Source organism: Aspergillus japonicus (genome assembly GCF_003184785.1).
Source record: "Aspergillus japonicus CBS 114.51 unplaced genomic scaffold BO86scaffold_15, whole genome shotgun sequence".
In the NCBI taxonomy this organism is placed as follows: Eukaryota; Fungi; Ascomycota; class Eurotiomycetes; order Eurotiales; family Aspergillaceae; genus Aspergillus; species Aspergillus japonicus.
Genome location: NW_020291652.1, coordinates 1 through 13,209, shown reverse-complemented (window position 1 = coordinate 13,209; position 13,209 = coordinate 1). Strand labels below are relative to the sequence as shown.

At 56.3% G+C, this 13,209-nt stretch overlaps 4 protein-coding genes across 4 annotated transcripts; 3 read left to right on the top strand and 1 right to left on the bottom strand.

Moving 5' to 3' along the window:
- Nucleotides 1–877: 877 nt before the first annotated feature.
- On the top strand, nucleotides 878–2,970 carry BO86DRAFT_447202 (amidase family protein). The gene is made up of 3 exons (XM_025676571.1): nucleotides 878–1,317; nucleotides 1,381–1,808; nucleotides 1,867–2,970. Exons 1-3 carry the CDS (start codon nucleotides 1,019–1,021, stop codon nucleotides 2,892–2,894), a joined length of 1,755 nt encoding a protein of 584 aa, XP_025529035.1. The 5' UTR covers nucleotides 878–1,018; the 3' UTR covers nucleotides 2,895–2,970.
- Nucleotides 2,971–4,200: 1,230 nt separating this feature from the next.
- On the top strand, nucleotides 4,201–6,709 carry BO86DRAFT_388059 (phosphate transporter). The gene is made up of 3 exons (XM_025671761.1): nucleotides 4,201–4,653; nucleotides 4,725–6,161; nucleotides 6,228–6,709. Exons 1-3 carry the CDS (start codon nucleotides 4,575–4,577, stop codon nucleotides 6,515–6,517), a joined length of 1,806 nt encoding a protein of 601 aa, XP_025529034.1. The 5' UTR covers nucleotides 4,201–4,574; the 3' UTR covers nucleotides 6,518–6,709.
- Nucleotides 6,710–7,141: 432 nt separating this feature from the next.
- Nucleotides 7,142–9,193, top strand: BO86DRAFT_359309 (cytochrome P450; the record flags this gene model as incomplete). Its single annotated transcript, XM_025669774.1, has 6 exons — nucleotides 7,142–7,385; nucleotides 7,443–7,528; nucleotides 7,612–8,412; nucleotides 8,471–8,572; nucleotides 8,657–8,788; nucleotides 8,879–9,193. 6 exons carry the CDS (start codon nucleotides 7,142–7,144, stop codon nucleotides 9,191–9,193), a joined length of 1,680 nt encoding a protein of 559 aa, XP_025529033.1.
- Nucleotides 9,194–9,314: 121 nt separating this feature from the next.
- BO86DRAFT_408705 (uncharacterized protein) lies at nucleotides 9,315–12,101 on the bottom strand. The gene is made up of 3 exons (XM_025674359.1): nucleotides 10,920–12,101; nucleotides 10,121–10,255; nucleotides 9,315–10,063 (listed from the first exon to the last, which is right to left on the bottom strand). The coding sequence occupies exons 1-3, from the start codon at nucleotides 11,967–11,969 to the stop codon at nucleotides 9,419–9,421; spliced, it is 1,830 nt and encodes a 609-aa protein (XP_025529032.1). The 5' UTR covers nucleotides 11,970–12,101; the 3' UTR covers nucleotides 9,315–9,418.
- Nucleotides 12,102–13,209: the final 1,108 nt, after the last annotated feature.

Genomic DNA, 13,209 nt, shown 5'->3' with positions numbered 1-13,209 from the left:
CCACCGGGGAGGCAAACTAGTCATCCTGGGAACGATAAAAGTGCATTAGCCTAGGGCTAGACTAGTCTACTGTGTATAGTATAGTATAGACTAGACGAGCAGCAGCTGCAGCACACTATCAACTAGTTTCTCACTAGCCGATCCTGCCATGTGGGAAAAAAGCCGACCGGACCATCAGACCAGGTTCTTGGGTTTCTTCACGGCCGTGGTGGTGGTTTTTGATGACAAAAAAATTGATTTTTTCTTCTTTTTCTTCTTTTCTTTTCCTTTTCTTTTTTCTTTTCTTTTTTTTTTTTCTATTGTCATGGCGCATTCTCTTTCTGGATGACGTGCCCGGGAGCGCGACAGACGATCGGTTACCTTAAACGCGATAAACGAGTAGCCCTGGCAGGACACGGACGAGGGCACCCATGGAACGGTTTTCCCTTGCTGCCTTTTCAAATGGACCGCAGTGGAGCATAGCGCTTCAACTGGGTTAGTGCGGGGTGTGGAGTCGGAATTACGTGTTTTACGTGGATATTACTCTTTCGGATCTCGTCGGCTACATACAGCCTGGAGGGCAGCCGTGAATTAATCTAAAAGTATCCGTACGGCGTCTTCTAAGGGGGACACTTATTATATTTTGTCATGACCAAGTCATTAGTCCTTTTCATTCGACTCCGTACTCGTACTGTACTGAGTCCACTGACTGACTGACCGTGCCGAAGATCCGCCGTTGTCGCGCGACAGCACAATCAAGCTTCGGCCGATGCTCCACCGGTGGCCTCATCGGCTACTGACTCGCTGAGGGAGGGAGATTAATTGTCTCATGTCCGGAAAGTATAAATGATTAATTGGACCCAAGAGGGAATTTGTTTCCCCCCCTTACATTCTGCATCTCATCTCCCCCCCCCGATCCCCGATCGTCGGTCGCCGTTGCGGTCGCCGCCCCATCCATCGACGATTTCCTCATTTATTTCACACCTCCCCTCCCACGTCATAGTCATAGCGATCTGCACTTTCCCCCTGCTCCCCGAAAATGCCTTCCATCGCTTCGCGGCTCCTAGCCGTCGGCTTGGCCGTGGTGGCGGCCGCCTCCTCGGCGCAGAATGATAGCCTGGTCACCCAGCAGCTGGATCTGCAGCCCTATCCCTACGACTTCCCCAAGCTGGGCACCAATGGCTCCGATCTCTTCCCCATGCGACTTTGCCATGGCTTCAAGCTTGAGGAGGCCAGCATCGATGAGATCCAGGCCGAGCTGGAAGCCAAGAACTTCACGGGGGTGCAGCTGCTGCAGTGTTACCTTGAGCGCATCTACCAGGTCCAGCCGTATGTCAAGTGAGTAGTTCCAGAATGAATCCAAGCATGGGAGGGGTTAGGGCTAAATAGTGGGATGTGCAGTGCGGTCATGCAGCTGAACCCCGATGCGGTGACCATCGCCGAGGCGCTGGACGCGGAGCGGCAGGCGGGCACCGTGCGCGGTCCCTTGCACGGAATCCCCTTCTTGGTGAAGGACAACATCGCCAGTAAGGACAAGATGGAGACTACGGCGGGTAGTTGGGCCCTCGTGGGCTCCGTCGTGCCTCGCGACTCGCACGTGGTGCACCGTCTGCGCGAGGCCGGTGCGGTCCTGCTGGGCAAGGCGACGCTGAGCGAGTGGGCGGACATGCGCTCCAATGACTACTCGGAGGGGTACTCGGGCCGCGGTGGCCAGTGTCGCAACGCGTATAACTTCACCGTCAACCCTGGCGGTAGCAGTTCCGGCTCCGGAGTGTCCATCTCCACCAACCAGGTGCCCTTCGCGTTGGGTACGGAGACCGATGGCAGTGGTACGTGGTGGATCACAACCCGACGATAGGGTTGGTCGCTAATATGCAGTGTATACAGTCATCAACCCGGCGGAGCGCAACAACATCGTGGGGATCAAGCCCACCGTCGGCCTCACCTCGCGTGCGGGCGTGATCCCCGAGTCCCTGCACCAGGACACGGTTGGTACCTTCGGTAAGACCGTGCGCGACGCCACTTACGCCCTGGACGCCATCTACGGCGTCGATCCTCGCGACAACCAGACCGCCGCGCAAAAGGGCAAGACCCCCACTGGCGGCTACGCCCAGTTCCTGACGGACAAGTCCGCCCTGAAGGGCGCCGTGTTCGGTCTGCCGTGGATGTCGTTCTGGCAGTACAACGATGCCGCCCAGAACGCCCAGCTGATGGAGCTGCTGGCGCTGATCGAGTCGGCGGGCGCGACCATCATCAACGGCACCGAGCTGCCCCACTACAAGGAGATCGTCGACCCGGAGGGCTGGAACTGGGACTACGGCACCTCCCGGGGCTACCCGAACCAGTCCGAGTACTCCTACGTCAAGGTCGACTTCTACAACAACATCAAGGATTATCTCGCGGAGCTGAACAACACCAACATCCGTTCGCTGGAGGACATCGTCCAGTACAACATCGATAACGCCGGTAGCGAGGGTGGTGTTCCCGGGGTGAACCCGGCCTTTGCCTCCGGACAGGATGGCTTCCTGGCGTCGCTGGCGACCAAGGGGGTGATGAACGAGACCTACTGGCAGGCGCTGGCGTACTGTCAACGCACCAGTCGCGAGGAGGGCATCGATGCGGCGCTGCGCTACCAGGGCCGCAACATCACTGCTCTCCTGGCCCCGCCGGACTTTGCCCCCTCCGTCGAAATCGCCGCCCAGGCGGGTTACCCCGTGGTCACCCTGCCCGCCGGTATCAACGAGGACTCGCACATGCCCTACGGATTGGCCTTGTTTGGGACCGCCTTCTCCGAGGCCACGCTCATCAAGTACGCCAGTGCCATCGAGGATCTGCAGCTGTCCTCCCAGACTCCCTGGAAGCGCAGCCTGCCCACCTGGAGCGGGTATCTGGAGCGCAACATCCCTGTGAACTGAGGGTCCGCCGGAGCTGTGAAGGAGCAGGAGGGATGTGTACATATGCGGTGTCTCGATAGACTTAGAATAGTAATAGATCTCCGTCGCTGTGACTGTATCTGTGTCTGGTGTGTTGTCTTGATGAGCTGGTCAAGCGGACAGTGCGGACGGGATAAGTGGGAATCTGTGCTGGTAGACTAACAGGTCAGTGATTATACTGTCTTGTTGCGTCGGGACAGTGCTATGCTTACTGGCTCGAACTAGAATCATTGGTCGAATCTGGAGGTTTCTCTCCGATGTGTTATCTTGGGGAGATGGGACCGTGACAGGCTTAAGTGGTGCAGTGGTTCAGTGCAGACTCACTGCTTCAACTTCCACCATGTACGCAGTCCTACCCATCTCTATCATTCGTTGAAAGGATTGAGACTCGAGAAATCTGTCTGGCGCCGGAGGCAAGGTAGGGCTGCACAAGCGAGGCGGGAACGCCGACCCTAAGGCAACCCAGCCAACCAGTCAAGGCAGGATATCCACTGAACGATCATCGGGTCGGGGGTCTCGTTCGGTCTGAGTGAACTTGCCACGGGTGGGAGTTAGCACAAGGCAATCAAGGTTATTTCTCGTTATTGCTGACCCATGTGAGCATTGAGACTCGAGACACTCCGTGTTCATGGATCACACCCAAGGGGAGGGGGGGAGGGGGGAACAACCATGCTGGAAGGAGGCAACAGTGCAGGATGCCTGCCGCTAACCTGGGAGGTGGTTTCCCCCGAGCTGTGGATGGGGGGTCTGGCCACTAGTGCAGGGCAACAGCACCTGCATGCAGTGGCAAGGCAGTGCCGTGAACTGTCGCCCACGCGGAGCAGCGACGGCCGAATGCACGATGGTCATCGCCACGCCCGGAACTCAGCTCCATCGTCATGCATGAACGTCTCACCTGGAGGCAACCGCCGGAGACCAGTTTAGATTGGACAGAGGAACTTGGAAAGGCACGTGCACCACAGGAGGAGGTGGTGGTGAGGTACCGTGGAGAGAAAGGGCTGGGCACAGCCAGGAGGGATCCTGGTTGTGATACGAAGCGATAAGCCGTATACTCGAACATGGAGACACACGCATTGATGATTGGCCTTCTCCCCGGATTTGAATCGACCCCACGTGGACTCTTCAAAAGCTGTGATTGGCTAGAATGCTCCGCCGGGCGCCAAGCGCTGCCAAGCCAGCCCCCCGAGCACCGCCAAGACCCGTGCCAAGTGAATCTCTGGGGGGCTTCAACCAGTCCAACCAGTTCAACCAGGGTCAACCGTGGATGCAAAGCAACCCTCGACCGCAGCTTAATCTCCTGCTCGAATCAGCGTTGGCCAGCCAGGAACGTGCGGGAGGGAACACGCCACTGTCAGATGCCACTCTGCCCGAGTCTACTACTGTACTCTACTCTACGCCACTCAATTCATCACCACCTCCACCTCCACCACCACCACCACCACCAACATCCCATCCCATCCCGGTAAGCCCATCCTCAGCCTGACGAGCCCAGTCAGTCAGCCATTTCAGCCATGGCTACTACTACTACATAAGACTCCCCTCTCCTGCCCCTTCTCCCTCCTGCTTCTTACCTTCCTTCCCCTCTTCACGCCTCTTCCTTCCTGCAGCAGCCGCCCTCTCCTCCCCTCACGCGACATCATCCCCAGCTTCTCCCCAGCCACGATGACGCTGCATCAATATGATTACATCTTTGCCATCGGCACTCTGTTTGCCATGCTGGATGCCTACAACAACGGTGCCAGTAAGTCCCCGGAAATCCGGTCTGTGTTCCGATGTCCCACATCGCTGACCCCGCTCGTTCTTACCCTGCAGACGATGTTGCCAACTCCTGGGCCACGAGTGTCTCCTCCCGCTCCGTCTCCTACCGTCAGGCCATGATCTTCGGTACCGTCTTCGAGATGCTGGGCGCCATCTGTGTTGGAGCTCGCACCGCCGATACCATCAAGAACGGAATCATCCCCAACTCGGCCTTTCAGGGCAACGCGGGGGTGCAGATGATGGCTTTCACCTGTGCCCTGGCCGCTGCGTCCTCTTGGGTGATGTGGTGCACGCGACACTCCGCCCACGTCTCCTCCACCTACTCGCTCATCTCTGCGGTCGCCGGTGTCGGGGTCGCCACGGTCGGCGCCTCCCAGGTACAATGGGGATGGAACGACGGCAAGGGAATGGGCGCCATCCTGGCGGGTCTGGGCATGGCCCCCATCATCTCCGGCTGCTTCGGCTCCATCATCTTCATGCTCATCAAGGTCGTCGTGCACATGCGCAAGAACCCCGTCCCCTGGTCGGTCTACACCTCGCCCCTTTGGTTCCTGATTGCCGCCACCGTCTGCACCCTCTCCATCGTCTACAAGGGCTCGCCCAGTCTGGGTCTGAGCAAGAAGCCCGGATGGTACATTGCGGCGGTGACCATGGGCACTGGGGCCGGGGTCGCAGTGCTGTCGGCCATCTTCTTCCTCCCCTTTGTCCACGCCCGCGTCATCAAGAAGGACCCTAACGTCAAGTGGTGGATGTTCGTCTACGGGCCTCTGCTCCTGCAGCGGCCCGCCAACCCCAACGCCGAGTCCGCCAAGGTCCCCAACTACGCGGTCATCCAGGAGGATGAGTTCCCCTCCCCGCCCGGCTCACCCGAGACGCTCAAGGGCGCGGACGCCGACGTGGACGCCGTCCACAAGGCCTCCACGAGCGGTGAGAAGGAGCTCGTCGCCTCCGAAGCCCAGCAGCTCACCTACAAGGAGCTTATGGCGCAGTCCGATGGCCGTCTCCGCGCCCGCCTGCTGCAGAAACGCGGCCCCCTCGGCTGGGCGATGCGCACCCTCCGCGACAACCCGATGGGTCCGGGTCAACTCTACGAGTTCCGCAACATGGCCATTCTCGCCAAGCGCATCCCCGCCATGATCGTCTGCGGACTGCTGTACGGCATGCACTACGACATCCACGCCGCGCAGAGCGGGATCCACGGCACCCCTGAGGGCGACCGTATGCAACGGGTCTACGCGCACGCGACCAAGTACCCCAACGAGGTCGAGCACACCTACTCCTTCGTCCAGGTCCTGACGGCCTGCACGGCCAGTTTCGCTCACGGCGCCAACGACATCGGTAACTCCGTCGGGCCCTGGGCCGTCATTTACTCCGCCTGGAGCACCGGCAGTGCCGCCCAGGCCAAGGCTCCGGTTCCGGTGTGGCAGCTGGCCGTGCTCTCGGCGTGTATCTCCATCGGCTTGATTACCTACGGGTATAACATCATGAAGGGTGAGTTCTACCTCTTGACCAGTTGATCCCTTCTCCTATGTGCAGGACTAATGAACTGGGTAATAGTCATGGGCAACAAAATCACCTATCACTCCCCCAGCCGCGGCTGCTCGATGGAACTCGGCGCCGCCCTGACCGTCCTCGTCTTTTCGCAGTACTCTCTGCCCGTCTCGACCTCCATGTGCATCACAGGGGCTACCGTCGGCGTCGGACTGTGCAACGGCACGTGGCGCGCGGTGAACTGGCAGCGGGTCGGACTGTTGTTGACCGCGTGGATCTTGACCTTGCCCATTGCGGGAACGCTGGGTGGGTGTCTGATGGGGTTGTTCATCAATGCGCCACATTTTGCTTCTTAGTTGGCACGGTCGGGGTGACGGGGGGCGTGTAATTAGACCTTTTCTTTTGTGTGATGCCCGGTGGCTGAGATGGCTGCCATGTTCTTCTGGGGGGTAATGTACATTTTAGTGATGCAAAAATGGGTTTCTTCGGGGTTCATCTGGTGTAGGATGCATTTGGTCGGTTGCTTGTGTCTGTAGACTCACTGAGAGCTTACCGGTATTGTAGTGTTTTTACGTACGTTCAAGCGAGAAGAATCCGTGGATGTCAGCACATGTTTCCCGTCACGTGCTCCATTACCGACAACGCTTTAGTGAATGCTTACAGCCCTTCCTTAACTTGCTTCACTGCTTCGTGATATCGTTTTCTTTTCCAAGCTTTATCCCTAGCGATCAAGAGATCCATGATCATGGATGGCCAACTTGGAAGCTTAGCTCTTGTTTAGCGTGTCCCCGCCCCAAACAACCGATTGGATACGATGGCCTCAACCCCCCCCCCCCCACCGACCAGCCGCTGCAAGCGCTTGCATCCACCCTTAGACTCCCTTAGATTCCCTTAAATTCCCTTATAACTCCAAGTATCTCCAATCCACTGACCGTGGTCTGTCTGCTTCCTGCACATACCGCAGGATCAAGGGCCTCAGAATGCATCGGAGTTTCCCATCGGATCTGCTGACCTGGCTGCATGCCAACCTACCAGCCTCACTGTCTACTTTGACATGCATCTGCCTCGCCAGCTTTGTTCTCGTAGCTGTCAAACGGCGCTATCTCACCTCACTACGGGACATTCCCGGGCCATGGCTTGCCTCCGTGTCCAGCCTGTGGCAGGTCTACCAGCTCGTCAAGGGCCACACTGAACAGGAAATGATTCGATTACATCGGAACCATGGTAGGATTCACTAACACAAAAGGATCATTCACGCATCCAGATCTAACATTTGTGCAGGTCACTTTGTCCGAATTTCCGAGAAGGAAGTTAGCGTCTGTCATCCCGATGCCATACGGGCACTACTCCAAGCACATATTGCCAAGGTACGATCCACCCCCATTGCATGGGGTCCATTATTGTGCTCCTTGCGTTCATAACCCGGCTCTCACAAAAAAAAAACGCTTAGGGCTCCTGGTATTCGATCTTCAGTCTGCCCGACTATCACTACGTCAACCAGATGTCCGAGCTGGACCCCCAGCGCCACATCCACAAGTCACGAAACATAGCAGCAGGCTACGCGTTGTCGAATATCATCAAGTCCGAGCCCCAGGTGGACGCCCTCCTCGCCCGCCTGGAAGAGCAGTTGGACCGGCTGATCGCCTCCAGGCAGCCCGTCGAGTTCGACCGGTGGTTCAACTACTTTGCCTTCGACGTGGTGGGCGAGGTGACCTTCTCCAGTCCGTTCGACTTCCTGGCCACAGGCACCGACATCCGCCACGCCATCGCCAACAGCCGCGCATTGGCGCTCTACATCGCCATCATGGGCCATTACGTCTGGCTGCACAACCTCACGCTAGGCAATCCGCTGCTTAGCCGTTTAGGCTTGCAACCCACTTCCCATATCTTTGACACCTGTCTGGCGGCGATCGACCACCGACAACGCCAGAGCCAGGCGAAGACTCCTGCTACTGCGACAACTTCCGCGGCTCCTGCACGCCTCGACATGATGGAGCGGTGGCTGACCACACGCCAGCAGCACCCAGAACGAATGGCCGAGTCGGAGATTGTGGGTGCCTGCGTAGCCAATGTCGGCGCCGGCGCAGACACCACCAGTGCCACCCTGCAGGCGTTTGTCTACCACCTGATCCGTCATCCGCAGTACTTGGCCAAGCTGCGCCAGGAGCTTGACGAGGCGCAGGCGCGCGGCGAGCTGAGTCCCATCGTCTCGTACGCGGAGGCTACCAAGCTGCCATATCTCCAGGCTTGTGTAAGTTTGCCCCCTGGAACCGCCGTATATGAGTAGAATCTTGACCCTCGCAATCCAGATTCGGGAAACATATCGCTACCATCCAGCCACCGGGACCGGACTTCCCCGGGTCGTCCCTGCGGGTGGGATTACCATCGCGGACAGGCATTTCAGTGAGGGGGTATGTGCAGTACACTATAGTTCCTTCTAATCACCGCCTTTACCCTTTGTAAATCAAGAGGGGCTAATGGTAGAGACTGTCTAGACCGTCTTGAGCATCAACCCGTGGGTGTACCACCGCAACGCCGGTTTCTTCGGGCCAGACTGCGATGAATTCAACCCCGAGCGGTGGCTGGATGCGGATCGGGCGAAGCAAATGGATCCATTTCTGATTCACGTAAGTGTTGTCATTACTCTGCCTACTTCTGAATGCAAAGATACCTGGGGAACACAGGATCCGATTTACTAATCTTCATCCTTCGGTCAGTGGAGCGCAGGTTACAACCAATGCCCCGGACGCAACCTCGCGCACTTCGAGATTTCCAAGGTCGCGGCCTGTCTCATCCGGGACTATGAGATCACGCCGGTCGATGCGGATGCGCCGTGGCAGTTTGAGACCCATTTTACCGCGGTGCCGTATGGCTGGCCATGTTGGTTGCGGCGGAGAGCTGTTGGGTTGGGGGGGGTGACGGGGTTTAGTATAGCTAGCCCATCATCATATGCTTCTACGAGAGGTGTCACCACTGTGACGAGCTACCATGACATGGTGGAAAAAGAGCGCGGGGCATACGATGGCTTCTGATTCAATATCGATGGCCGGGCTCAACTGGGTCGTACTGTAGGATCGAGATTGTGATTCAAATGCATTGCCTAAGTACCAACGTCAAGCTCCTAACCAACAGTGCGCCTTTCGCCCAGTTGTTTCGTCGACAGTCTGGCCAGAAAGAAAAGCAATCCAAATGGTCAGTACTGGAGGAGAGAGGAAGGGGAGATTGTCTGTGACGGGGTGGGCTATCATGGGACTCAATCACCTGCCCTGCATCCCCAACCTCCACATGCAATAGATGTACGCGCAGATGCTCAGGCACTGCGTGACGAAGCGCAGCGGACCCAGAAACAGCAAGAGAGCCATACCGAGTACGAAGAATGCACTCAGGCACAGACCCATAGCCATGACATTCCGCGAGATGTATACTCCTTCTCCGGAAGCTTCGCAGATGGTCTGGGTACGTGGTCGTGCTGGGTACCTGGTGGAAACCTCGTCCATGAGCTTCCGAAGATAAATTGGTGGCAAATTTCTTCCTGCCAACTCCAAAGCTTCAGCGTAGGCCGGCAACAAGATGGAGCCGACTGGGGAGACGGGGAATCCTCCCAATGCTTGGTGGTAGGTCTCGAGTGGTCTCAGTCTCAGATCATAGGCGGCATGGGCCTGGTTGGAACTTCCGCTGGGCGTCCGCCGAGAAGTGTCCTCGAAGTCCAGAAGGGAATCGTTCTTCTCATTGTCCTGGGAGATCATACGGAGCATGGAATGGAAGCTGAAGCTGAACGTTCTCCCGTCTCTCTGATAGATCCAGTTGTCGCGTTCTCCTTTGACGAGAGGAGAGCCTTGCTGTTCGAGACGTTTGAAGATCGGCTTCCGGGCTGCCGGAGATTCAATACCAACATCAATGTACTAGCGGTTCGCATCTGCAGGGAACAGAACAGGAACGGGTTGCGTGTGCCTATTTACCCGGATACCATCCTTCTCACGGTAACAGGAGAGAATACCGCCGAGGATGGTGACTTTGATAGGTGCGCAGTTGGAGTCCCCTCGGAGCCATTCGAACAGCTCAATCACCACCGGCCCGACGATGTCTGCGTCGACCTGGTACGGAGCAGGTAGAGATAGATGTCTGATGCCAGCGTGAACCAGGCGATCGCCAAATTCGATAAACCATCAAGCCAAGTTGCTCAATGTCAAGGCTATCACGAGCATGCCTTGAAGTAGGGTGCCTGCCATCTTTTACTGCTCTGAGCGCTAACGCCAAAGTATTGAGAATGTGTTGGGGCTGGGAGGGTGATGAAAATTCGGTGAAAAGGTCAGACTACTTTACTTCGGAGTAAAGGCAAATGGCCTCGAAATTATAGCCGGGAGGAAGACTAGCAAATATCTATCCGAGAGGCCTTGGGGTCGAACGCTGAGAGTGAAGAGCATCAGAGCATCAGAGCATCTATATGCCGGGCCTGTCAGCTGTGACATGAAGCCCTGAAACCTAGCCGATGAGAGCTCCGCCCGCTCCTTCAATGCCACATCCATTGTATATCCCTCTGTAGCCTGTGTTTGTGATGATCACGCAACTGCGATGATCGTCGGTAATAATTCCAAAAAAAAAAAATTGCGTGAAGCTGTGTTATATTGTATAATCCCTACTTCTTGGGAGGATAACTAACAGAAACGGTGCCCGGAGTGCGAGCAGCTAACCGGACACATCTGGTAGTCAGTATAGCATCTCGCCGTCGGGATCCAATTCGAGATTATTTTCATCTACCCAGCCAACAGGCCCATCATCATCCAGAGAAATACCCAGTTGCGTGAGCTTCCGAGAAATAATGCAAGCTTGGTCACCCTCATTTGGTGCTTTTAGCGGTGCACCCAAAAAGCCCATGCGCTTGTACTCCAGATAGAGGCGGCCAAAAGCTTCCTTCAGTTCGCGCTTTTTCTTCGTCGACTGGCGACCAGTACGCTCGTGCAGTGTCACCCAGTCTTGAATAGAAGGCGAGATCTCCGATATGAAATTAGAGGGATCCCATTCCAGGTGCATGGGCGAGGGCCCAACGGAGAATTCGAAGGCATACTTCATCAGCACCTCGAACTGGTACCTCCACCAACGACCCGCCCGGTACCCAAGGTCACGCAGCATCAAGAACACGAGGTTCTCGAGGCATTTATCATATCGCAGCATTTTGACCGGGTACCTACCCGGGTCTTGGCGCCCACGGCAGTTCAAGTGGGCATAGGGGGTGTCCCGATACCCACGGTTCTTAGAGCTATGAAGGGCCGAGAACCGGAGGTAATCACTGGAGGTGGAAATGTAGCTGCCACTGTCGTAGCCATAGTGGGTTGCCTGCTCCAATGGGACCAGAGGCCCAGCAGGTGGGAGTGGAATTGCAGGAGAGTGCACGTCGGACATGCGGTAAAGGAACATCCGCCCCGTCTGACTCTCAAAGTCGCCACATACCGTTGGATAACGCTCGTCTGTATGGAAATGATACGCTGGAAGAGGGATATACCGCTCGTCCTGCGCCTCCACGTTGTCTGCATAGCAATAGCGCCGCTCAGGGTCCTTGCAGGGGTAGAATCTGCCCGTCGCAGCAAGAATCTCGGCTGCCAGGTCGATATAGGCATCCTCGACAGCCCATGCTGTGCAAAAGCATTCGATGGGCGCGCCCATGATGGACAAGGCTTGATCCCCGGTCAGGTAGGTGCGAATCTTGTTCGAATCGAACAGCCATTGCACCCAGGACTCGGCACCGCCATTGCCTTTGGAGAAGGGAAACCTTGGCGGGGGTGGTGGGGGGCTGGATTGGTCGTAGTACATCGTGTCGTGGTCTCGATGGTAGGGGAATCAGAATGTGAGTTGTAGTGGTTGCTGACTCTGGCGATGTTAATGTCTCAGATCAGGGTGGCACAAACCCCCTTTATATATAGACCAAACGGGTCTCAGAGACCAGGGAGGCTAAGGCATTGTCACTTGATGATAAAAGAGATTTGGATGGGCCATGCATTGTTATGATATGCCTTTGTCGTGAAAATTGCCTATTCAGCACGAAATTCCCTTTCGAGGCAGTGACAACAATGTGCTATACTAGATGAGAACAAAGGGACCCCTTGGATACAGAAAGAGAGTGTGCCAAATGTGGCAAGCATCTGTCTCCGAGGACGCTCTTACGGTGTTCTACAAGGACACGTCGAGAAGCAAGGCATGGGAGACCATGCTTGCGACATCGCTGTGGAGGATGAGTTGCGATGGGCTGCGAAAAAAAGCTCGTGATTCGACTCGAAGTGTGTAAGTGTAACATCGGCCATATACTCCGCTGCAACAGGGTGAGAGTTGCGGCTGAGATGGGCGAATCCGATGGATAATGCTGGCTTTCGTCTTCACTAAGACCATAGTCCCACGGTTCCCTATAGTAGGCCAACATCAGCCGTCGATCCATGTCGCTCATATCATCGCACTTCATCACACCAATCTCATTTCACCCAGGATGAAGCTCATGTGCAAAATATGGGTCATCCGGGACGAGAGGGACGGGTGGTGTCTGGAGCAGGCACGTTTCGGTTGACAGCCACCCATGGAACACTTCTTGCGGTGCTCCACCTCGGGATCTAGAGGAATGGTTGTGTAAGCTTGGAAGGCAAATCCGGGATCAGGCATCACTTCATCTTCCTCACCGGGGTTGAGATGTCTGACTAGGTAGTTGGTTGCCGGCGTAATGATCGATTCTCTGGGCGCAGGCCTTCGTATTGCCACGAGGGACGGGCCATGTTGCCATGTGGTCTTTACTTGTTGGTAGTATCAATGAGGATATGGGATATGAATGTCAAGAATGGGGTGGTTTGATGGAGAAATGTGGCAGAAGAGAAGTCTGTGGGTAGGGGGGGAAAACTGGGGTTGTTGATGAGGATTGGATGAGTTTTACCGTATTAACGTATTGCGGTATTGCCGTCAGGCAGGCTGGTAAGTTAACACCGAGGATGCAAACAACAACCACCTGCACTGAGATGTTACCATTCACTCAGATTCCTTCCTCCTCCTCCTCCTCCTCCTCCTCCTCCTC

What these genes read in the sequence shown, in the direction of transcription:
- BO86DRAFT_388059 (XM_025671761.1), top strand. Translation starts at nt 4,575, where the DNA reads ATGACGCTGCATCAATATGATTACATCTTTGCCATCGGCACTCTGTTT. An exon ending in TGCCTACAACAACGGTGCCA is followed by an intron (nt 4,654 to 4,724) that starts GTAAGTCCCCGG and finishes CTTACCCTGCAG; the next exon opens with ACGATGTTGCCAACTCCTGG. An exon ending in CGGGTATAACATCATGAAGG is followed by an intron (nt 6,162 to 6,227) that starts GTGAGTTCTACC and finishes ACTGGGTAATAG; the next exon opens with TCATGGGCAACAAAATCACC.
- BO86DRAFT_447202 (XM_025676571.1), top strand. Translation starts at nt 1,019, where the DNA reads ATGCCTTCCATCGCTTCGCGGCTCCTAGCCGTCGGCTTGGCCGTGGTG. An exon ending in CAGGTCCAGCCGTATGTCAA is followed by an intron (nt 1,318 to 1,380) that starts GTGAGTAGTTCC and finishes TGGGATGTGCAG; the next exon opens with TGCGGTCATGCAGCTGAACC. An exon ending in TACGGAGACCGATGGCAGTG is followed by an intron (nt 1,809 to 1,866) that starts GTACGTGGTGGA and finishes CAGTGTATACAG; the next exon opens with TCATCAACCCGGCGGAGCGC.
- BO86DRAFT_408705 (XM_025674359.1), bottom strand. Translation starts at nt 11,969, where the DNA reads ATGTACTACGACCAATCCAGCCCCCCACCACCCCCGCCAAGGTTTCCC. An exon ending in ATGATGGGCCTGTTGGCTGG is followed by an intron (nt 10,256 to 10,919) that starts GTAGATGAAAAT and finishes GCTCCGTACCAG; the next exon opens with GTCGACGCAGACATCGTCGG. An exon ending in GTGAGAAGGATGGTATCCGG is followed by an intron (nt 10,064 to 10,120) that starts GTAAATAGGCAC and finishes GCGAACCGCTAG; the next exon opens with TACATTGATGTTGGTATTGA.